Raw genomic sequence first — 26005 nt, 5'->3', positions numbered from 1 at the left:
TTGTGGATTCCCCTTTGAATTTCAGTGAACATGAGTTGTTACATTTCCAGCTATCTCCATACCATACACACTTGGTAGCACCAAAATATTTCTGCAATTGAAAAATACATTTCCATATTAACTAAGCTGCTCATACTATCATGTTCCATAGCTCCATTATGATTTTCAGTTTTTGATATTCTACTCAAGGATGAAAGTGCTGTTGAATTATTATTGGTGACAAATTGACAAATTCATGTTTTGTTTTGTTTCTTTTTTCCCCATCTATTATGCAGGCTGATGTGGTTGCCCAGACACGCATCTCATATAACAAGACACAACTTCTGCAGCTCATCCAGGCCCATCTCATCCAGGAGGGTTATGATAATGTTGCTACAGCCCTCCAGCAGGCAGCGAGCCTGCCACCTGTTCCACCTACCCCACAATGTATGGGACCACCATCCCGTGCAATCAACACACCTCCACCCTCTGGTCGTGTTGTGAGTAGGCATAGGTTATACTGTACTTCACTGGGGTTTTTTTTTATAACAGTGTGGAAATTAAGTTTGAATAATGATGCACCACTGCCAATACATCCATATGTGTGTGTGTGTGTGTAAAATTAATTGTTGCCCCACAAATCTCTTTTGGATGAAGATTATTGTGTACATATAATCTCAGATTTATAAAAATTAGAAGTTTTTTTATGGCTGATTAAAATGCAGTTGTGGGTAATGGATTCTTTCTTTCTTGTTATGAAATATTAGTTAGTATGTGATATTACAGCATCGTCACTTGACGTCATCAGCACATCGGCCAAGTCACATATCTTTAAGCAAAAGTTCATCCAATTTGTCTTCACAGTCTTCCAGCACAAGTAGTACATTGTCTGAAGGTTCTGGAATCCCCATACACATCCATGTCAATCGGTAAGACTTTCTGTATTTCTCTATATGGTTTGCCTTAAGTATGAATTTCATGGTTATTTTTAGCAGAAGAAACCAAAGATTGTAGTAGTTTATTAAAGCTCTTTTTCTTCTTTTGAAAGATTAAAGAAGTTTGATAAGTTGAATGCAAATAGTAGCAGCCCCGCCACGCCAAACAGTACTTTAAGTAGCACGACACATGGAACTCCTGTTACAAAAGGACCAGCAAGTTCTTTTAGTAAAAGCATCAACTCACCAAGCTCCATCACTGCCACAGCACCATTAGGTTCAACTTCACATAATCCTCCGTCATCATATCATCATATGTCTTCCTCAAGTGATACAGGAATCAGTTTAGATCGTATTGTCATGGAATATCTTACGAATCAACATGCTCTTTGTAAGAATCCAGTCGTCACTTGCCCCACCTTTGACCTCTTCCAGTAAGTGCCATATGTTGAATGTATATGATACAGAAGGATAAATGATACATCATCTATTTTTGTTTTTGTGTGAAAATTTCTAGTAATTTGGTAAGTGTAAACGTTGATGGTTGATCTAAATGATGTTGTGGATTTTTACAGGCCCCATCGTTGCCCTGAACCCAAGTCATTACGTGCAGCACCTGTTAACTTCACAATGCGTTATGTCAAGCGTCTATACCACCACCCCAGAGGAGGATTTGATACTGACAGCCTAAACAGAAAATTTATCTACAGTAGATATAGACCTTCACAGACATATAGACCTGTTGAGGATGATGATATTTTTATGTCTTGCGGATTTACAGTAAGCATTACTGAATTTTTTCAGTTCGATATTTTCTTTATCATCATGTTTTTTTTGTGTCATGGAACTGTGCCTGCCCAAGAAGATGTTGCTGCAATGAGAGTCGATAAGACAAGTCACATCATAATGCACAAATGCAGCTCACCTCCTCCCAGAGGTGTGCAGTAACCGGTCTCCCAGATTTGCCCAAATTATTTTACTCTTTCATTCTCCAATGTTCCAACCTTTTCTCAACACCTTACATACAGATATCCAAGCATACAGATATCCAGTGTAAGAAATGGAAATCCTGGCACTACAACAACTCTCTCTCCACCCCCACTCTCCTCCTCACCTCTTCATTTCTCAGTCTATCCAGCCTAGTAACTCCTACCTTCTCAGACATCTCATCTTAAACACATTTAAACTCTTCCTCTCGTATGTTCCGTGTTTCTGCCCCATACAGTGCTGTCGGCATAATCACCCCTTCATACAATCTCCTCTTAGCATCCATTCCCAAATGTCTATTTCTCATTACACTTTTAATCCCCCAAGGCATTTACTTGCTTCTCTCAATCTACATTCTACCTCCACCTCCACTCCTCCCTTTCCTGCCACATTCACCCCCAAGTATCTAAAGCTATCCACTTCCTCCAGTCTCTCTCCCTTAATACTCACTTCCAATTTGTTGCCATCCTCTCCCCTTGTACATCTCATCACCTTACTTTTACCCACATATCTTTAACTTCCTTCTTTCACACGCTTTCCCAAAATCCATCACTAACTTCCTGAATCCCTCCTCTGATCCTGCTACAAGCACAGTGTCATCAGCAAACAACAACTGGCTTATCTCCCACTTTTCTCCATTTTCTTTAATCATGCATATTTTTCGGTAATAATGAAAACAATGTATAAAGCAATGTTATGAAATATTGTTTACCTTGTGAATGGCACTTAAAGATATTACATATACACCAAGGTCTCTTAGTCCAGTACTCACCAACCACCTCTTGTGCAGATGTTTGAGCCCAGGACACAAACCCACTTCAGGAATTGGTGGTGTTTTATCTCCTGGGCCAATTTTTGAAGTGGGTTTGTATCATGGGGCCCAAATGGCCACACAAGTGGTGTTTGGCAAGCGTTGGATTAAGAGATCTCGGTGTATAGTAATGACATAACTCATTAAGGATTTAAAGCAATTGTGTCACAGACCCCTTCAAGAATCTGATGAAAACTATGGACCCCCCTCTCCAGGAATATTCACATAAACACAATTTTGCATGCAATGTGTTTAATGTACTTTATTTGAAATTTGATTGTTTCATACATATATGAGGTACGTATCATTAAACTTTAAAGTAAAGCATCTAAAAAGAAACAGTCCAATTTTATGTAAAAAGTACATACATACCAAAGAATTTTCCCCCCATATAAGGGAGGTAGCCAAAAAACAATGGCATAAAAACCACTCCCACCCATTCCATCCCTAACATACTCCACTCCCCTCCACCTTCTTCCCCCCCCTCTTATCTTGGCAACTCCTGGATGACAGGGGTGGGGGGAAAGAATACTGCCACCAAATCCACTTGAGTCGTAAGAGGCAACAAATACTGGATGGGAATTGGGACTAGGCATCCTTCTCCTTATAGCCCTAAAGGGGACATTCCTAAAAAAAGTAAAGGCATAAGAGGGTCTAGGAGTAAGAAGTAATGATTATATATTATGATAATGAAATACAGTCCTCTTTTGCATAATAGATCTGATCAATGAGGAGGTTGTTTTTTGTTTGCCCAGAATAAGAATATGAAACTGTAGAGTGGTCTTTGACAAGGTGACACACATATTATCTTTGACATTCATCCTATTTCAACTTTTCATTTTGATAGGAACAAGGCTGAAATCCCTCATTCACAGTGGCATATTTCAACTTTTCATTTTGATAGGAACAAGGCTGAAAACCCTGAGTCACAGTGGCATGATGCCTTTCATTTATTTATTTCTGTCTCTCTCTCTTGCTCTCTCTTCTCTCTCTTCTCTCTCTCAATGGGAAACCGTTGATTGTTAATCATCACCTGACCTTCATGAACCCCAGGTTAAGAATCCCCCGGTTTAAAGGTTTTTAAAGAATGGTGTATGATAAAATAGATAAAATTATGATAACCTTACATGATGGCTGACATTTAAATTCTTTTTGTGTAAATATTTTATTGTATTTACATTTTTTATATCTTAACTAGTTTTTATGTTTTTAATGTATTTTTAGTAAGGTAATGACAGTTTTTCCTTTTTAATTTTTTACATTTTTCATTGTAAATATTTTGTTGTATATATATTTTTCTTATTTTGTTTTTGTTTTTCTATATTAAAGTAAATATATTTTTTTAGAAAAAAATTATTTGCTTCACTCCCTTTTATTATAGCAAAGGTATTTTACTGTGACTTTTTTTCGTAAATATTTTGTTGCATATACATTTTTTATTTTGTTTTTACATATTTTTGGTTTAAAGTAAATATATATTTTTTAGACAAAATTATTTACTTCACTCCCTTTTATTATAGCATAGATAATGTTACTGTGTGACATAAAATTGGGTGTAATAACACACACTAAATTTGATTTTTTTTTTGTAAAAAAGTGATGTAGAGACAAATTTGATTTAGAGCACTGCTCAGGCATTGGGCAGAAGACAGGAATGACCATTCAACCTTGAGGATCTAAGATGGAAACAAGGGTGGTGGATGGGAGTGGAATGGGTGGGACTTGGCTACCTTCTTTACAATGGTAATGAAGCCTTTGATATATAGATAGATTACTATAATTCCCCTTCCCCCATAAACTTAGGAACCATATTGTAATACTTAACTTTTAAGAATACCACAGTACGGAAGTGAGGGTATCAGATGCTGTAACATGTTTGCAAATTATACAAGATCTTGAAAAGAGTGAAGAATGAGGAGGACTGTAGGCTGTTGTAAAGAAAATCTAGACAGTATATTTGAATATTCTTTTCACCATATGGATGAAGAAAAGATGGGAAAAAACTTGTAGAAACCCTAGTCCATCCAAGACTAGAGTATGTATCAGTGGAATGGTCTCCATACAGAGTGAAAGATATAAATAAGGTCAAGAGGATACAAAGGGTAGAAACCAAACTGATTCCCAGCCTGGCAGATAAACTGTATGAGGAGAGGCTAAAAATATTGGAGCTGCCATCAGTGGAAGATCAAAGAGAAAGGGGGGGGATACAATTACCAGGTTCAGGTCACTACAAAGGATTAGACTACATTGATAAAAGAGATATTTTGATGTGGGATGGGAGGGTCTTAAGATGTTATGAGAACAAATTGAAAAAGACTAAATGCCTAGAGGATGTGAAGAAATAGTTTTCCATACAGACACATAAATACTTGGAATAGATTAGGTGATATAGCCCAAGTCATAACAATACATAGATGATCATTTTTAGACTAAGGAAACATAACCCAAGTTGGAACCATATGCGAATTTCTAGCCAGATTTTGATTACTGAAAAGTAAAGAGACAGGACCCCCACATGGATCATTCCTTTTCTTTATACTACAATTAAGTAAATACAACCAGAAGCAGTGACACCAATTTATATGTATAGTAGTTTGGATGGTACATATACAGTCACATATGCCAGTAATTCACCATCAGCATCCTCCATACAAGATAAGATTCCCACACTTTCTCCTCTAAGAATATGGAAATCCATAACACTTTCTATCCTTTTTTTTTGGATACCACTACATAGTCCATTAATGCCTTATCAACCACCCTTCCATCCACCACCACAAGAAATACAAATATATATATATACATACATACATATACCAAAGGCTTTTTCCCCCTTACATGGGGGGTAGCCAAAAAGAAAAAAGCATAGAAATCACTCCCACCCATTTCATTTCCCATATATTCCACTCCCCTCCACCCTCCTCCCTCCCTCCTATCCTGGCACTTCCTGGATGATGGGTCATCCCTGCATCCTGTCCACTGCCCTGGGTCAGAGGCAGTGTCGCAAGACACAGCACATCCACAGCAAGGCCGCTTCATAAATTCAGCGACCCCCCCTCTCCGTCCCCTCATGCAGGAAAAGAGAAGACGGGGAGAAATCCCTTCGGGCTGCGTCAAATTTTTTTCTCATACATACTTCCTCACCCCCCATCTCTCACCCACTCCCCCTCATGCATCACAGCCTCATCTATACACAACCCTTCTCCATTCACCCCTATCTTCTGTCCTCTCCCATCCTTCCTTAACAAACATTCCTCTCTTTTGTAAAGCCCCTTTCACCCGATCCATCCATCTCATCCTAGGACGCCCCCTCATATTCACTCCTTCCACCTCCACCTTCCACACTTCTTTTACTAATCTTTCTTCACTCATTCTTTCCATGTGTCCAAACCATCCTAATACTCTCTCATCAACCCTATCTCCCAGCTCCCTTTCCACCCCTGTTCTCCTCCTCACTTCCTCATTTCTCACTCTATATAGCCTAGTAACCCCTATCATACTTCTCAGACATTTCATCTCAAACACATTCAAACTCCTTCTCTCTTCCTCTCTCATGTTCCATGTTTCTGCCCCATACATTGCTGTTGGCACAATCACTCCTTCATATAACCTCTTAGCATCCATTCCCAGATGTCTATTTCTCATTACACTTTTTAATCGACCAAGGCATTTACTCGCTTCTCTCAATCTACATTCTACCTCCACCCAGGTATAGATACCACCCCTCCTTTTTCCAGCAAAAACATGAAAGGGGAAGTAAAGACATTAAATACTTCAGTGCTGAATGTCCAGATAAGATCTTAAACATTAAAACTCCTTATCCCAAATGCAGTAAAAGCCTTATCTGATACTTTCAACCACCCTGGGTGTACAATGAAATTTCAATAATCTGGAAAAGATCCCACATAGTACCCATATTAAGACCAAACAACCTGAAAACCCACAATCCTATAGACCAGTGTCACTTCTGTCCACCACAGTAATGTAATAGAAAGATTAGTAGCAGGAAGAAACCAATATGGATTCAAAGAGAGCCACACCAGCACACTGCTGTCATACATCACCCAGCAAGTGCTGGAGGAACTGAACAAGAAACCACCACCAGAAAGAACAGTTATGGTCATAATAGACATAAACAAGGCATTTGATAAAGTTCCCAGACCACATCTTTAGGATGCCAAATTAGGTCAGGAGAAAAAGCTGTGATACTGCAGGGATGATAGGTGGTAACAGACATGCAACTGCCTTGTGAAGACCTTATGGTCTCTTGCAGTTTCTTTTCATATGTTTTTATATACCAAGGTCTTCCCCCTCATAAGGTTGGTAGCTCAGTCTAGGCATGCACCCACTCCCATCCATCACCCATGTTTCCCTCTTATCCCAGACATATACTGCCAAAAAATATAGACATATATCCACAACAGTGACAAGAAATGGCTAACAAATCTCGTAGGCATACTGTAAAGAGTAACCCAAAACATCAAAATATCCAGGACAGATTTATTGTACAATGTTCTAAGGAGCATTACTCTCACTTACTATGTTTAACCTCTTCCAGCACCATATTTAGAGCATAACATTAAAGCACTCACCCATGTAGATGACCTTGTGATAATAACCCAGAATAGCAGCTAAGAACACCATACCTCATGAATAATGGCTTAGAAATTATTGATTGGAAGCCTTGCCCCAGAAGTCATCAGTAACATTGCTCACTTTGGATTACCTTTAGTAAAAAAGAAATAAAAAAAATCCTTCCATTGGAAAAGAACCTGAAACTTGTAGGTCTCACTTTTTATATTCATATGACCTACAGACTATACCTCGAAGGTCTGTCAGTGAAATTCAACAAGAAGATGACCATACTAAATCCTGCATGGTCTTTGGACAACAGAAGAAAACTAATCACAGTCTATAAACAGTTCATAAGAAACACACTTTACTACAATAACACAGCTTGGATCATAGCAATCAACAAAACAGACATTTTATAAACTAGACAAAATAAAGCATTGAGAATAATAACAGGATGCACTCAAACCACTTGTAGAACACCTGCACACAGAAACCAAACTCCTCCCCATAGGATATAAGAACATTCATACTTACCCATTTTATTACATCACACAAACACAACCCTACTCACCCATCTCATTGCATTACACAAACACAATATCCTACTCACCAATCTCATTACTTTACATAAATACAACCAATTCATACTGTTCAAACATATTCAACAATATACCTCTAGTACCACACTAATATTATATCCATACAAAAACACATGCACACACATATCACAATACAAACTCTTAAAAACAGACCAAACTCCCTACTCCACCACCACGACTTTCACAAAGAAAAACCCTCTCAAGAGCACCAAAGAACTATATTAGCATGCTTGCATTCTGGGCATCATCCAGCACTAAGACAGTACCAGTACAGAATAGGCACAGCCACAGAATTAAAATGTCCCAAATGCAACCATCACACAGAGGACACTTAATGTTTCATTTTACAGTGCTCCACACAAGCTATTCCCAGATAATGAGGCAAATACACAGCATATTAGAATATGCTTAAAAGTGGCAGTCTGCCGACAAGATTGACTAGATAAACACCATATGAGGACGGAGCCTTTATTTGTACGACGTTTCGCTTATTACAGCTTTTTCAAGTACAAGTTGAGATACAAATGCTTGAGATTAAATAAGGGGAAAGGAGGGAACGGGGAGAGAAAAAGGGGGGGGGGAAGGAGGAGGAGGAGGAGGAGGAGGAGGAGGGTGGGGGGATGGACACTGGGAAAGGATGAGAATGCCGGCCCAAACGTCCGTGAGCGAAATGTCCACAAAGGGTGGTTTAAGTATTTAATATTTTGCTGGCCATGGGTATTAGGGGAATAATGTGAGGAGATATGTTAAACATGCCCCTGTTTTGTTCAATAGTGTTCGTTCCTTGAATGATTGCTGCTTCTAAACACTTCCTGCGGATTTTGTCTGGTTCCCGCATCAGCAGCTCTGCATTCTTCCAGTCCATAAGATGGTTTTCCTTGTTTCTATGTGTCACACATGCATTGGTGGTGACATCATGCCTGACGTCGTAACGGCTTTGGTGCCCGGTGTTTATCGTATTCCGTGTTCAGGATGTGATAAAGTTTACATCGGAGAAACGTCACGTGACCTGAATACACGAATACGTGAACACCGTTACGACGTCAGGCATGATGTCACCACCAATGCATGTGTGACACATAGAAACAAGGAAAACCATCTTATGGACTGGAAGAATGCAGAGCTGCTGATGCGGGAACCAGACAAAATCCGCAGGAAGTGTTTAGAAGCAGCAATCATTCAAGGAACGAACACTATTGAACAAAACAGGGGCATGTTTAACATATCTCCTCACATTATTCCCCTAATACCCATGGCCAGCAAAATATTAAATACTTAAACCACCCTTTGTGGACATTTCGCTCACGGACGTTTGGGCCGGCATTCTCATCCTTTCCCAGTGTCCATCCCCCCACCCTCCTCCTCCTCCTCCTCCTCCTCCTCCTCCTCCTCCTTCCCCCCCCCCTTTTTCTCTCCCCGTTCCCTCCTTTCCCCTTATTTAATCTCAAGCATTTGTATCTCAACTTGTACTTGAAAAAGCTGTAATAAGCGAAACGTCGTACAAATAAAGGCTCCGTCCTCATATGGTGTTTATCTAGTCATATTAGAATATCCTTTTGGCCTTCATCTTTTCTATTCTCAATCTTCCTCCATTGTACTTTCACTACTGACATCCACAACAATGACAAGAAATGGCTAATAAGCTTCTAAACCAGGAGAGAGTGCAGAGTTCTGTATCCCAAAACAACCTGGAGTCCCCCAAGGAGCAGTACTTTAACATGTATTATACCTCTTTCCAAGTAATATCTTCACCAAATCCAAAGCATAATACAAAAGCTCTCACCTGCACAAATGACATAACAATAATAGTTCAGCATAACAGCTATGAAACAGCTGATAAGAACACCCAATCATATTTAGACAAACTTGAACAGTGGCTAAGACAAAACAGAATGGCCATCTCACGTGAAAAATCATCTATGATCATGCTTACCCTAGACAACCATGAATTAAGAAACACCCATCAGTAAAATTGAATGGCCTCCTTCCATTAGACATTCCATTCAGCCCACTTATCAAGAATGTACCAGCATAGTTCCCTACCATCAAGAAAATGATGGACAGAGTCCACTTGGCCAGACTGCGATGCGGTCACCACCCAGCACTTCTAAGCTACCAGAAGAGGCTGGACGACCGTGTTGTGAACAGCTGCCCAGGATGTAACACTTCACCCCATACCATACAACACATAATGGAAGACTGCATTATACACAATCATGCACGCAAACAACACAACATACACTCTATAAAGGATTTGTGGGAAAACCCAGTTTCGGCTGTGGCCTTCCTTGGGGAGACGGGACTGCTCGGACAGACAGTCTAGGGAACGACAACAACAACAACAACCATCAAGAAAACAAAGACATCATACAAACTCACTTGAAACAAAACATTAACAGGTTTTGAAAATGGGCAATTCAGCTGTCCATTTTGCAGGACCACTACATGCAGACACCCATCATTAGTCCCTTACACAACTTACACAACCAAATGAATGGAGGGGGGGAAAAAAGTAGTATGCTATTCTATATACAACACCCTATCACTCAGATCACAAAACAAGCACTCCAAGACCAACCCCCAAACTCCATACTCAGTCTAACTCCCCCAGACATCAGCCCTGCCACAACAACCAAGAACCACACTGACTGTGTTCAAACCATGATCAAGTTTTAAGATGGTACAAACACAGAATAGGACTGGCCACAGAATCAAATTACCTCAGATGCAATTACCACACAGAAGACACAAAATAGCTCATCTTATACTGCCTTACTATAGCCTTACCCAGACAGTACAATATTTCTTTCTTGAACAACTTGTGGGCAAATCCAATAACTGTTGCCAGATAATTGGGAGCTGTGGGTCTTCAACAAGATAAATATTTGATAACAAATTAACTGCTCTCCTATCCCATCACATTCTTTATCCAGACTTCACCCATCACTGTTATCAAAGCTTCCTTGACCTCCTTTACATTCAGCACCTCTTTGAAATAATCTATCCATATTCTTCTCACAGCCTTCACTTCCATTAACAGCTGGTTCTTCATCTATCTTCTCCAGTCTACCTGACTTACTTTTTTTTTTCTTCTTCTTCTTCTTCTTCTTCTTCTTCTTCTTCTTCTTCTTCTTCTTCTTTCTTCCTAAGTATATAATGCATCAGTGCCTGGAATAACTTAGAAATTGAGATAGCCCTAGCTAAGACCAAAAGATTATTCTTCACAGCCTTCACTTCCATAAACAGCTGGTCCTCCATCTGTCTTCTCCAGTCTACCTGACTTACACATGAAAAGAATGAGTGAAGAAAGACTAGTAAAAGAGGTATGGAAGGCAGATGTGGAGGGAGTGAACATGAGGGGGCATCCTAGGATGAGGTGGATGGATGGGGGGAAGAGGGGAATGTCTGTTGAGGAAGGACGGGAGAGGACAGAAGATAGGGGTGAATGGAGAATCATATATGGATGATGTTGTGATGCATGAGGTGGAATGAGCAGGGGGATGGGGGGTGAGGTAGTATGTGTGAGCAAAATTTGACGCAGCCCGAAGGGATTTCTCCCCGTCTTCTCCTTTTATGCATGGGGGTATGGAGAGGAGGGGTCACTGATTTAATGAAGCAGCCTTGCTGTGGATATGCTGTGTCTTGCAACACTGCTTCTGACCCAGGGCAGTGGACAAGGTGAAGGGATGACCCGTCATCCAGGAGGTGCTAAGATAAGAGGGAGGGTGGAGGGGTGTGGAGTGTATTCAGGGATGGAATGGGTGGGAATGATTTTATGCCTTTTCCTTTTTTTTTTTTTTTTTTTTTAAACTATCAGTGCCTGGAATAACTTAGAAATTTAGATAGCCCTAGCCAAGACCAAAAGATTATTACAAGATATGGCAGTTGGAGAAAAGAGGTAGGACCCTACAAGTTTAGTTACTTTATTATGAAAGGTAGTTGCAGTGGGAAGCACTAAGAAAATGACAGTGATGAATGAGGAAAATCGAGGAGAAATAAGGAAAGATGAGGTGAAAGCAATTACTAAAATGATGAGAGCAGGTAAGACACATAGGATAGATGGGTGAATTGTGGAATGTCTAAAAAAGGGAGGTTCAGTGATGGTGGACTGGCTGGTGAGGTTGTTTAATGTTTGTCTAAAAGAGGATAGAATGCCAGAGGACTGGAGGAGTGCCTGTATAGTTCTGCTTTACAAGGGAAGGGGGGAAAAAGTGAATGCAGTAGTTTCAGGGGGATCAGTTTTTTAAGTGTAGTTTGGATTAAGGGTTTTGATTGAGAAGATTAGTAGAGGAATAGAGGGAGTAATTGGTGAAGAACAGTGTGGGTTTTGGACAGGTAGGGATTGTGTGAATCAGACTTTTGTGGTAAGGCAGATATGTGAGAAAGCTTTAGGAAAAGGTAAGGATGTTTTTTGTGCCTTTATGGATTTGGAAAAGGCCTATGACAGGGTAGACAGGAAGGTACTGTGGGAGATATTGCAGATATATGGGTTAGGAAAGCTGTTAAGAGCAGTCAAGAGTTTTTATGAGTAGTAGAGCCTGTACCAGAATTATAAATAGAGAGTGGTTTGAGGTAAAGGTGAGGCTTTGCCAGGGATGTGTTATTTTGCCATGGCTGTTCAGTTTATACATGGATGGAGTGGTGCTAGAGGTAAACACAAAGGTAATGGGCTGGGGATTGGAGATGGTTAAAAAAAATGAAGAAAAGTGGGAGATAAACCAGTTGTTGTTTGCTGACAACACTAGCAGGATCAGAGGAGGGATTAAGGAAGTTAATGACAGAGTTTGGGAAGGTGTGCGAAAGAAGGAAGTTGAAGATAAATGTGGGTAAAAATATGGTGATGAGATATACAAGGGGAGAGAATGACAGCAATTTGGAAGTGACTATTAAGGGAGAGAGACTGGAGGAAATGGGTAACTTTAGATACATGGGTGCAAATGTGGCAGGAAAGGGAGGAGTGGAGGTGGAGGTAGAATGAAGATTGAGAGAAGCAAGTAGATGCCTTGGGGAATTAAAAAGTATAATGAGAAATAGACATTTGGGAATGGATGCTAAGAGGAGATTGTATGAAGGAGTGATTGTGCCGACAGCACTGTTTGGGGCAGAAACATGGAATATAAGAAAGGAAGAGTTTAAATTTATTTGAGATAAAATGCCTGAGAAGTATAGTAGGGGTTACCAAGTTGGATAGAGTGAGAAATGAGGAGATGGAAAGGGAGTTGGGAGATAGGGTTGATGAAAGAGTATTGGGATGGTTTGGACAAATGAAAAGAATGAGTGAAGAAAGATTACTAAAAGAGGTGTGGAAGGAGTGAACATGAGGGGGGCGACAAAGGATGAGATGGATGGATGGGGTAAAAGGGGAATTGGGAAAGAGGGGAATGTGTTGAGAAAGGAAGGGAAAAGACAAGATACAGATGGGTAGAGAATGTGTATGGATGATGCTGTGATGCATGGAAGGTAGTGGATGGGGGATGGGGGTTGAGGGAGTATGTGTGAATGATATTTTGATGCAGCCAGAAGAGATTTCTTCCTGTCTTCTCTTTTTCTGCATGAGGGGACAGAGAGGGGGGTCACTGATTAAATGAAGCTGCCTTGCTGTTAATGTGCTGTGTCTTCTTACAATTATTCTGACCCAGGGCTGTGGGCAAGATACAGGGATGACCCATCATCCAGGAGGAGCCAAGAAAAGAGGGAGGGAGAGGTGGTTAATGGGAGTGGAGTATGTAGGGATGAAATGGGTGGGAGTTGATTTATGCCTTTGACTTTGGCTACCTCCCTTGTAAGGGGAGAAAAGCCGTTGGTATATGTATGTATTATTATATTGTGTATTACACTTAAATGCAATCATGTAGAGACATGTATATGCACATATTCATGTGGGTAAGTGTACTGAGATGACAAAATCTAAGAAGGGATTGTTTTGTGTATTAGTAAATCCTGTTTGGCATACTGTAAACCAGTGGTTCTTAACTTTTTTCCTTGTTAGCACAACCTTCAAATCACAAATGGGTTCTCACACCCCTTCTAGAATTGATCAAATATATATATATATATATTATGTGTAAGTGACAAAAAAAGATTAATCTTCATTTACATAGCTGACAATAAAATAATGCTTAACAAAAACCCAGATTACTTTAATATTATGAAAGTAAAATCACAGTCAAATATATGCTCACTTTTTCTGGGCACAGAATCTTTGCATCCCATAGAAACCAATCTTTCACCCCTAGGGGGGTGCAAGCACCCCCTGTTAAAAAGCACTGCTATAAACTGTTGTTTGACTATAAATGTTGATAAAGGGTAGATGTTGAATGTAAATTCTGTAGTTTTAATAACTGTCAGTAGAAAGTGGTTGTCTGAAAATATGGAGCATTTAGAAAAAATATAAATACATCTAGTTTGTGTGCAGTTCTGTTTTTCAGTCAGTTGATCATTTATAATTATTGTGTTGCTCTTATTTTTCAGCCGGATGACCAGTTTATCATTGTGGGTACATCTAGTGGGGAAGTTCGTTTATTCAACAAGTCAGGAGCCACAGTAAGTCATAATAGAATTTTTACAATTTATAAGGGGAGAAGAACGCTCCCAGAGTGTCTTCATGCATGTCATGGAAGGTAACTAAATAAGATGGAGTAAGGGGCCAAAAGACTCCCCATTCTGTATTTTTCTCCTACAAATGTCACAGCATAAGAAAGCAGGAAAGACTCCAACCAGAACTCTAGTAATTGGCTCATGAGATATGTGTAGATGTGGTATGGATGAGAGTAAGGGAAAAGAAATTGGTAGTATGGGAAAATATAGATGGTTGTGTTAGCACTGAGTAAAACTAAATTGAAAGGGAAGTGTGGGTTGGAGTTTGGAAGCATGGTGGGTAGGTGGTGAGAGGGCAAGGGAAGGAAGGAATGGCACTGTTGGGAAACACTGAAATAGGTTCATGATTGATGGAATGGGGAGAAGTGTCATTGAGGATGATATATACAAAGGTGAAATCAGGATGGAAGATGAGTTTTTGTGAGTGCATACCTGAGTAGTGAGAAAAATGAAGAGGCGAGGGAAGCATTTTAGATTTATTAAAAAAAAGTGTGTAGAAAAATTTGAGAAGAATGTAAATGTAGTTGTATTAGAGGATCTCCATCCTAAAGTAGGAAATGAGCTGATAAATAGTATAGGGAGGTATGCAGTGCCAGAAAGGAACTATAGCAGATGTCTAAAAGATGTGTTTTAAAAGGGAAATGATGATAGCAGACAGTGTTTAAGATAAGATACATGCATAAGCATAAATAGGCCAAGGGTTGGGTGGGAAAATAGTCAAGAGGGTGGTTATGGACATGTTGTGGAACCCAAACAGAGAATTGGAAGTTCTGGATGTTAATCTATTCAGGTGATAAGGCAATGGATTACTAGATTATTATCTGTTAGAAGGAAATTGAGAGTAGAGGCAAAGAAGTGCTGAAGGTGATAAAATTGAATGAAAAGAAAAGGGAGAAGGTATACTAGGTGAAGTAGAGAGAAATATGGGAGGTATGTTTCAAGGAAGAATTGCTAAAATGCACAAAGATGTTTCATGAGAATGGAAGGAGGGAAGGAAATAGGAGAAGTAGTGAGTAATAGAATAAAGAGGTGAAGGGAGTAGTGGCAAGCATATGAAGATGTATTGCAAACTAGAACTAGGGAAACATATGAGAGGTACAAAAGAAAGATGTTGGAGCAAAATGCAAGGTGAAAGAAGATAAGAGGAGAGCAGATGTAAGGTGGGGTAAATGTTTGACAGGACTTTGAAAAGTTTAGGGTCTTTTAACATCCTCCACTGCTATACAGCAAATGTCACTATGGACAGTGACAGACCTCTTTGAACACAAGTAAGTAGTAATCATTCATCATCTTAGATAAGCTTTTGTTATATAAATATACTCAAAGGTAGTTCTTTCTTTCTCTCCATGAAGTTTAGGTAAAGGCCATGATGTATAATGTTTCACAAAAACTATTGTACCACGTCATGCCAGTTATTTGAATATTATTATATGTTCTGTTTTAGAAATGTGACTGATTCACTTTATTGTGAGCCAGGTAGTTTATACAGTTCTCATTGTACAGGAGGAGGTTGCATATCAGGCTCATCCTGGTGCAGTGTCTACCCTTGATCCTCACAGTTCAGGGTCTCTTCTGTTAACATCTTCCACTGCTATACACCAAACATCATTGTGGACAATGACAGACCTCTTTGACCACAAGTAAGAAGTAATCGTGTAATCATTCAGTATCATAAAGAAGCTTTTGTTTATAATAACATTAACAAAAAGTTATTTGAGTAGCATATGTTTATATACCAAAAGCAGTTTTCCCCTAATAAGGGAGGTGGCTAAGTCAAAGCACACACCCACTGTGTACACATTGAAATCCAATTAATGCCTCTCATCTCAGCATTATGGGGATGAAGGGTCATTCTTGTGCCTTGCTGCACTGCTTGGACTGAAGGCAATGCAGCAAAAGTCTTTCCACAGTAGGGCCCAAGAGCCAGAACTGGTATTCTTCCACTACTTCAGTATATGGTGATCCAAGAGCCTGCTGAATAAGAAAAAACATCATACTTTTCAAATGTCTACAACAATCTGCCACCTGTACTCAATTACACATCTATAAAAAAAACACATAAACACACTCAGTTCACACAACATTCACTTGAAGACCAACCCCCTGTACTCCATACAACTCCCCAGATATCAGCTCAACTGAGAAGAGAAATCTCTACTTTGACAAGCAAGGACTACATTGGCACTACTGCAGAATGGGCCTACTGGCTCTGGCGCTTGGCCTTCAAGCCAAAAATTTCATAAATCAAATCAACAGAATGGACCTGACTATGGACTCAATTTGCACCAGATGCAATTATTACATAGTAAGAACATAAGAATGAAGGAGACTGCAAGAGACCATAAGGCCTATACTAGGCAGCTAGTAGACACAGAACACATTGGACACTGTTCACTGTCACTCCCCTGACGACATAAAATCTCTTTTTTGATTGATTTTGGGCCAATCAAGTGGCAGTTGTCAATTAATTATATGGAAGCCATGTTTATCTTGGCTACCTCCCTAATAAGTGGGAAGAAGCCTATTGGTACATAGAGATAGAATGTAGAATGTTTCTCTTACCAAAGAGACCTGTGGTAACAGATTGATTAATCACTATTGTTACATTTGTCTGTTTTTACTTATTTATGTATTGATTCTCTTTAATTAGGTTAACAATAAGAGATTGCCAGTATGGAGAATTCAGTAATAGTCAAGACAAAATTATTGGTACATTGGACCAAAAAGCAAAGGTAAGTTTGAGTTGCTGACTCTCCAGTTCATGATTCCATTTCCATCTTGTTTTTAACCAGTTTCACAATAAGTTTAATATAAGTGCAAGCCATTTCTTCTTCATAAATGACTTATCTTATTTCATTATTACAGTTGTGTGACCTTAACACTGGGCAAGTGATTCGTGAATTCACACCACGTCTGTCAAATCACTACAGAAACAACAAAGCTGTGCTTGACCCAACAGATGACCTTGTATTAACCGATGGTGTCTTATTTGATGTTCGTGCAGGAATTCAGGTAATAAGCATGTTACCTTCATGATACTAGAAGATTTTTATTACCCACTCCATATGTTTGATATCTTAGGACCTGCTTGGTCCCAGTGAAAAATAATTAAGAATGCCTTTTTATTCTACAGATCCACAAGTTTGACAAGATTAATCCCATTCTAAATGGCATATTCCATTGCAATGGTGTGGAGATAATCAGCTCTTCAGAAATATGGGATTTAAGAACTTTCCACCTCCTAAGAACTGTGCCAACCCTCAATCACTGTGATGTTACTTTTAACAATGCAGGAGATGTTATATTTGGTATTACAGCAGGTGATCTAGATGACAGCCATACTGAAAATGCCTTTGAATCAAGTTTTAAAACTGTAGATGCAACTGATTACTCCAGTATAGGTAAGTGCAAGGGAAGTTTGATACCCTCTTCATTATTTCATATTCTTTAAAGTAGTGATTGCTATGCCTGTCTATATACAGTGCCCTTTACTTACATGCACACCCAAGTGTGTACATCAATTAACTCGAGTTACATGAGGGTTATAGATGATAAAGCACGGGCTTTGGACAGCAGAAACTAATTACTGTCTACAAACAATTAATAACAACCCCACTCAACTATGCCTCCAGAGCTTGATTTCCAACAATCAGGAAAATATAGACACTTTACACACTATTCAAAATAAAGTATTGAGAATAACAGGATACATCAAAATCGTCCCAATAGAACACCTGCAAACAGAAACTAAAATCTTCTCCATAGGATATCATATGAAAATGATAAGTATACAGTTCTATGCTAGAGCTCTTGAACCCACTTGCCCACCCCATCACATCACACAAGCACAACCAAGTGAATGAAAAAAAGAAACATTAGCTTACTAATCAAACATATACAACAACTTATACCCCACAAAAACATACTCACACCCAGATCCCAAAACAAGCTCTTTAAGACTACTAAACTCAACAACACATCAGCCTTAAAGAAAAATCCCTTTCAAGAAATGTAAGAACCACTCTAGCATGTTTACATTCAGGAGGCCATCCAGCTAAGGGCTCCAACACAGAATAAGCCTGGCCACAGATTCAAATTGCAACCACCACACAGAAGACACTAAGCACCTTATCATACAATGCCCTACACTAACCATTCCTACACAGCAACACAGTATTTCTTCCGTTAGTGGCCTATAGGCCTATTTGGTGGCTGTTACCAGTTAACTGGAAGCCATGGGTCTCCAACAAAAAAGACTTTGGGCAATGGATCTCTGTGGGGATGGTAAGAAGTCTTTGTTTGGTAATTGATGGATGTACATGTTTACGCAAGGTGTTGTGGGGTGCTGGGGCAGATTATGGAAGGTTTATTTATCATTGTGCTGCAGTATTGGTTTATTTTTGCATCCTCTGGGTTGAGGTTGTGTGATGTGGTGTTTGGATTTGAGGGGTCTTTCATAGAATTGTGTTCTATTCATTCACATAAGTTGTTATCTGGAAGAGATTTTTGCTTCAATAATGGCATACAACACATTTCTAAGGCACACTTATACATACCTGCATACTATTCTTTCCACTATTATCACTTATAATTTTTATAACCCCTACAGCCACAGTGGATGTTCGTCGTATAGTAAATTGCCTGGCAATCAACCGTAATGATACACAAATAGCCATTGTGGAAACAGAGACTGATACCGATGACCTAAGTGGAGACGCAGTGGTACGCTTGTATGAGGTGGGGATGACACGACAGGAAGATGATGAGCTTGTAGATGAGGATGAAGATGAAGAAATTGGAAGTGAAGGTGAAGATTCTGATGAAAGTGAGGACGATAATGCTGATGAGGATGCAGAGGGTAAGTTGTTCCTATAAAAATTTTTACAGAGGATCTTTATTCATTGATTTTGTAGCAAGCACAGATGAAGAAATGAGGTATTATATGAGAGGTGTAGAGAGGTTGGAGGCAAAACACAAGGTGAGGGAAGCCAAGAGAAGAGCAAGTGTGAGTTAGGGTAGGAGTATGATGGAGAATATTAGAAGGAATAAAAGAATGTTTGGAAGGAAGTGAAAAGAGTAAGGGAAGGCAAGTTGAATAGAGGTGAAGGTTAAGGGAACAGATGGACTGTTGTTAATGGAAGTGAAGGCTACGAGAGTAAAATGGACAGAGTATTTCAAGTTGTTGAATGTATATACATATACCAAAGGCTTTTTCCCCCTTATAAGGGAGGTAGCCAAAAATCAAAGGCATAAAAACCACTCCCACCCATTCCATCCCTATCACACTCCACTCCCCTCCACCCTCTTCCCTCCCTCTTATTTTGGCACCTCCTGGATGACAGGTCATCTCTGCAGCTTGTCCACTGCCCTGGGTCAGAAGCAGTGTCGCAAGACACAGCACAACCACAGCAAGGTTGCTTCATTAAATTGGTGACCCCCCCCCCCCCCTCTCCGTCCCCTCTTGCAGAAAAGAAGACAGGGAGAAATCCCTTTGGGCTGCATCAAGTTTTTCTCACACATACTCCCTCAACCCCTATCCCCCACCCATTCCACCTCATGGATCACAACACAACTATTCTCCATTCACCTGTCTTCTGTCCTCTCCCGTCCTTCCTCAACAGACGTTCCCCTCTATTTCAGAGCCCCTTTTACCCCCATCCATCCATCTTATCTTAGATCACCCCCTCATGTTTACTCCTTCCACATCTGCCTTCCACACCTCTTTTACTAGTCTTTCTTCTGTTGAATGTAGAGGCAATAAAAAAGATTGATTGTAGCCATGGGCAGTGCCAGAATGGTGACTGTGATGGGAGAGGAAGACCAAAAATAAGATGTATGGATGAGGTAAAGGGAGCCTTAGATACATTTATACATACATATACCAATGGCTTTTTCCCCATTACAAGGGAGGTAGCCAAAGTCAAAGGCATCCACTCCCACCCATTTAATCCCCATATACTCTAGTCCTATCCACCACCCATCCCTCCCTCTTTTCTTGGCTCCTCCTGGATGATGGGTCATCCTTGCACCTCACCCACTGCCCTGGGTCAGAAGCATTGTAGCAAGACACAGCACATCCATAGCAAGGCTACTTCTTTTAATCAGTGCTCCCCCCCTCTCCATCCCCTTGTGCAGAAAAAGAGGACGGGGAGAAATACCTTCAGGCTGTATCAAAATATCATTCACACATATTCCTTACCCCCCCTATCCTCCACCTACTCCCATGCCTCAAAGAATCATCCATACACAACCATTCTCCACTCACCTCTGTCTTCTTCCTTCCTCAACAGACATTCCCCTCTTTGCCAATTCCCCTTTTATCCCATCCATCCATCTCATCCTTGGTTGCCCCCTCATGTTCACTCCCTCCATATCTGCCTTCCACACCTCTTTTACTAATCTTTCTTCAATCATTCTATCCATATGTCCAAACCATCCCAATATTCTTTCATCAATCCTATCACCCGACTCCCTTTCCACCTCTGCTCTCCTCCTCACCTCCTCATATCTCACTCTACCCAACCTAGTAACTCTTACCATACTTCTGAGGTATTTCATCTCAAATGCTTTTAAACTCTTCCTCTCTTATATTCCATGTTGCTGCCCCATACAGTGCTGTCAGCACAATCACTCCTTCATAAAATCTCTTAGCATCCATTCCCAAATATCTATTTATCATTACACTTTTTAATCCCCCAAGGCATTTACTTGCTTCTCTCAATCTACATTCTACCTCCACCTCCACTCCTCCCTTTCCTGCCACATTCACACCCAACTATCTAAAGCTATTCACATCCTCCACTCTTTCCCCCTTAATACTCACTTCCAATTAGATACATACATGAGAAATATTTATGAAGCAGGGTAGAAAAAAATGCAAAATATAGGAGTGAATGGAAGGAGAGTATGAATGGATGACATGGCCCATCTTCAGCTTCAACAATTGTTCCTCCACCCTCTCATGTAAGGAGAGCTGACAGATATAGACTGCTCCCCTCCTCATCTTCTTTTTACTAGACAATAACATAATGTACAAGCACGCCCACATGAATACAATACAGATAGTCTTGTGTTTCTTCCTAGAAGGATCAGTGAAATGCCCAAGGATGATGACTACTGTAGGGTTACAGGCTTCCAATCAATGAAGCTTGAGGTAACAGGTATCATTATTGGTGTTGTCAAGTGTATGGCAAATAATGTGCCAAGAAATTGCTAATTATATTTCATTGCCCTGCAGGTAGTGGTGGTGGCTATGACTCAAACACTACTGCATCCAATCTCAGTAGTATCTCCTTGGATGGTCTAGATGCTGCTGACAATGATAATGAGGAGGGAAATAATGACAATGAAGATGATGACGATGATGATGATGACGATATCTTATTTGAATTTAGGAATGAAGGGAATCCATTAGAACATCTAAGTGCATGGCTACAAAATGATGATGATGAAGATGATGAACTCTTTGAAGCATAAAGAAATTATATTACTGAATAGTGATCATGGACCTTTTTAAATGTCAACCAATTTTGTGTAAATAATGTGGGGGGTAGCAATATAGATCTTTATATGTTTTGTTGCTGTACAGCTAAGCATCAGTGTTTGAAACAGCTTGTCAGTACTGCAAACAAAGTGATTTTATATATGTACATATGTATACGTGGGTAGGTGGTGCATAAAAGGAAATGTTTGTGTTACAGACTGATGATAGACACTGCATGAAACATTGTATGTTTTGCAAATGTGATTCTTGCTGATATCTTGTGGAGAGCACTAGTTAATTTTTGTTAGTAATGCACAGAATTATTTTTGCTGAAGGAAAAACTTGGCAATGGTTTCCAGTTCCACAAAACATTCTTTATCAGAGGGAAAAGTTATTTTATTCTTGTCATTGCAAGGAACTATATACTGCAATGCAGTTGATGTTTGAAACTGCTTAGAAAGTAAAGATTTTTTATCCAGCAAAAGCTCTGGTGGATTCTTGCCAGTACAAGAAAAATTATATATAATTTATATAAAGTGTTTTGTCATGTGTGATGAGTGTACAAAAAATTGTATGTAATTATACATTATAAAACAAATTATTATCTGGTTCTTTTCATGACTATAAGCAATATAGTACATGGGGCCATCATGCAAGCTGGGTACTGCAGGGACCAATGACAAGTACTGCATGAGGTGGTCCCACAAGATGATCATCAGGAAGTCATCTCCCTGCATCCATCTTCACCTCCATGTGGAGGTGCAGCCCTAAGGGATTGACACCTGATCTCCAGACCAGGCCCAGTGGTTAACAAATGATGGCAACTTCACCCCTGCTTCTACAAGTCAGTGACATAAAAATAAGCTTGCACTATTACAGTGTAGACGATACAAAGTTTCTTCGCAGAGATATCTATGGGAGGGCCTGAGGATCATTACCAACTACTCTGAGACTATAGGTTTCAATTCATTTAAACTCCAGGAAATATTTATTTCCCAGTAAATGCAAGGATTGGCATATAAAGACCAGGGATTGGAACTGGTAAGTGAGAGTGGAAGGAAGTTGAGGGGGGTGAGTCACTTGGTATTTGCAGGTGATGCTTAGCCGAGTCAGGAGAAACTGAAGCATTTGGTGGTAGAGTTTAGGAAGGTATGTGAGAGGAGGAAGATGAAAATAAATGTGGGAAAAAATAAAGTAATGAGGTGTACAAAGGGTGAGGGTGACAATGAGTTCAAGGTGAGTTGAAAGGGTGAGAGGCTGGAAGATGTGAAGAGCTTTAAATATTTAGGATCACATGTAATATGTGATGGAAGAATTGAGGTGGAGGTGAATTACAGAGTAAGGTAAGCAAGCAAATGTCTGGGGGGAACAAAAAGTGTCATAAGAAATGAGGACCTGGGGACAAATACAAAGAGAAGAATGTATGAAAGTGATTGTGCCCACAACACTGGAGCAGTGACTTTGAAATTAAAAGAGGCAGAAAAGAAGAGCTTATGTGTTGGAGATGAAGTATTTAAGTAATATGGTGGGAGTTACGAACAAATGGGGGAGGTGAGGCAAAGAGCAGCAAAAAGGGCTGTTCAAAGTATACATATGAGGGGAAGGAGAGGACAAAGAATAAGTGCGAGTGGATGAGGGTTCGACGCAGCCTAGAGAGATTTATTCATGTATGATCTGTAATATCTTGAGTGGATGAGAGTGGGGTGGTCACCCTGCAACGAAGTGGTGGGAGATAAATCCGTTTTACCTGTCGAGCACTGCTGTGGAGGTACTGTTGTGCTACATTGCCTCTGACCTAAGCAGTGGGCAGGAGTCAGGGATGACCCATCATCCACAGGAGCTGAGATGGGAGGGACAGTATATATATATATATATATTTCTTCTTCTTCTTCTTCTTCTTCTTCTTCTTCTTCTTCTTCTTCTTCTTCTTCTTCTTCTTCTTCTTCTTCTTCTTCTTCTTCTTCTTCTTCTTCTTCTTCTTCTTCTTCTTCTTCTTCTTCTTCTTCTTCTTCTTCTTCTTCTTCTTCTTCTTCTTCTTCTTCTTTCTTCTTCTTCTTCTTCTTCTTCTTCTTCTTCTTCTTCTTCTTCTTCTTCTTCTTCTTCTTCTTCTTCTTCTTCGTCTTCTTCTTCTTCTTCTTCTTCTTCTTCTTCTTTTGGGAGGGGTTGGGTGAAACGTGGGTGTGTGCTTTAACTCGTCCATCCATATACGAGAGGGTAAATGCCTGTCAGTATATGTATGTAATTATAGTAATGCAGGTTGGTTATAGTACAGTAAGAGAGCAGTTCAAACAGTCCAACAATACTTGTAAACTCTACCTTTACATCAAAGCTTTCTGTTTATTGAACAGGAGGTTGCTGCCTGTGAAGAGAATATAGAGACTAGATTCACATATCTTCGGCAATGCCTTAAGCATTAAGTCTCTCAGGGTATAAGTACTCAGAGAGACCATGCTTTAAACCAGTTCATACTTGATGCTATCAGCATGATACAAGTAATCTGCCTTATTACAAAATGTCATCTGAAGCACTATAGTCACTTCCCCTCCTGAACAGTAACCTTGATTGGAGGTTAATCTCCAAGAGGGATGGCCCAAAGTGGAGAAACCTTAAGTGGCCTCCATGTAGACATCAAAAAAGTCCTCTGAGGTTGTTTGAGATGATCATAAGAGCTGGAACAAAAGGGTAAGTGTGGCTGTGTGATATGGTGTTTGTTCCATTAATTGATTGCTTCTGTGCTGGTGGCACAATCAGAAGCATGCAGACCTTGTTTCTTCTTAGCCTTGGGTTCAATTCCCACACATCAGTCTGATTCCTAGCAGTGACTGTTACCCGCCCCAGCAGTGTAGTTGCTAAGGGCAAAGGTGACAGCTTTTACTACAGCTATGTGCCTCCTGGTGTATGCTATGAATGATCAGTTATGGGTGATTGCTCAAATGAAGGCAAACCAGTACTCTTGTAGACTTATAGAATTTTTTTTTTTTCTGTGTGTGGAACATAACAGGAATTTGAATGTGAGATGAGGTGCCTGAGAAGTATGATAGGGGTTACTAGACTGGAGAGAGTGAGAAACAAGGAGAACAGGGGTGGAAAGGGAGTTGGGAGATAGGGTTAATGAAAGAGTATTAGGATGGTTTGGACACATGGAAAGAAAGATTAGTAACAGGTGTGTGGAAGGCAGAGGTAGGAGTGAACATAGGGGATTAGATGGATGGATGGGTTAAAGGGGGCATTGGGAAAGGGGAATGTCTGTTGAGGAAAGACAGGAGAAGACAGAAGATAGGGGTGAATGGAGAATGGCTGTGTATGGATGATGCTGTGATGCATGAGGGGGAGAGTGGGTGGGGCATGGGGGTGAGGGAGTATGTGTGAAAAATTAATTCATGCAGCCCAAAGGGATTTCTCCCTGTCTTTTCCATTTCTGCATAAGTGGATGGAGAGGGGGAGGGGGTTGCCAATTTAATGAAGTGGCCTTGCTGTGGATGTATTGTGTCTTGTGACACTGCTTCTCACCCAGGGCAGTGGACAGGATGCGGGGGTGACCCATCATCCAAGAGGAGCCAAGATAGGAGGGAGGGGTGTGGATGGGGGTGTAGTGTGTGGGGATGGAATGGGTAGGAGTGGATTTTGTGCCTTTGTTTTTTTGGTTACCTCAATTGAAAGGGGGAAAAAGCCTTTGGTGTATGTATGTGTTTGTTGAAGGACTCCAACCAAAATCTTAGTAATTTGGTAATTAAATCTATGTGTTTGATGAGGTAAAAGGGAAGAGATTAGTATTAGTATGTGAGAAAAAAGATGGATATGTTAGTGTTGAATAAAACTAAATTGAAAGGGAAGGGTGAATTGGAGTTTGGAAAGGGTGTCGGGAGTGACAACAAGGACAAGGGAATGAAGAGATTCTACTGTTATGAGATAGTGTGTGGTGAAATGGAGGGAAATGTCTTCAAAGAAAATGTGGGTGAAGTTAAAATTAGGATGGGAGGTATTGGTTTTTGTGAGCACTTATGATCCTAGTAATGGCAAAAGTGAAGAGGAGAGGGAG

General features: G+C 40.1%; 1 protein-coding gene across 2 annotated transcripts in view; it reads left to right on the top strand.

Annotated features, from left to right (window-relative positions):
• Window positions 1-24929, top strand: part of mahj (LisH and WD40 domain-containing protein mahjong) — a 58193-nt gene extending 33264 nt beyond the window's left edge. For both annotated transcript variants that reach the window (XM_076206984.1, XM_076206985.1), the window contains exons 16-26: window positions 276-479; window positions 766-908; window positions 1028-1348; window positions 1490-1694; window positions 14358-14429; window positions 15987-16123; window positions 17134-17215; window positions 17349-17495; window positions 17617-17884; window positions 19093-19341; window positions 21721-24929. In XM_076206984.1, the coding sequence (XP_076063099.1) occupies window positions 276-479; window positions 766-908; window positions 1028-1348; window positions 1490-1694; window positions 14358-14429; window positions 15987-16123; window positions 17134-17215; window positions 17349-17495; window positions 17617-17884; window positions 19093-19341; window positions 21721-21959 (2067 nt within the window). In that variant the 3' untranslated portion in view covers window positions 21960-24929. The remainder of the gene's footprint in view (window positions 1-275; window positions 480-765; window positions 909-1027; window positions 1349-1489; window positions 1695-14357; window positions 14430-15986; window positions 16124-17133; window positions 17216-17348; window positions 17496-17616; window positions 17885-19092; window positions 19342-21720) is intronic.
• The last annotated feature ends 1076 nt before the right edge of the window (window positions 24930-26005 follow it).

Source organism: Oratosquilla oratoria, chromosome 23 (genome assembly GCF_046742065.1).
Source record: "Oratosquilla oratoria isolate Oo_2021 chromosome 23, ASM4674206v1, whole genome shotgun sequence".
In the NCBI taxonomy this organism is placed as follows: domain Eukaryota; kingdom Metazoa; phylum Arthropoda; class Malacostraca; order Stomatopoda; family Squillidae; genus Oratosquilla; species Oratosquilla oratoria.
Note: the sequence above shows the minus strand (reverse complement) of the source record. Positions and strands in the feature narration are given on the sequence as shown.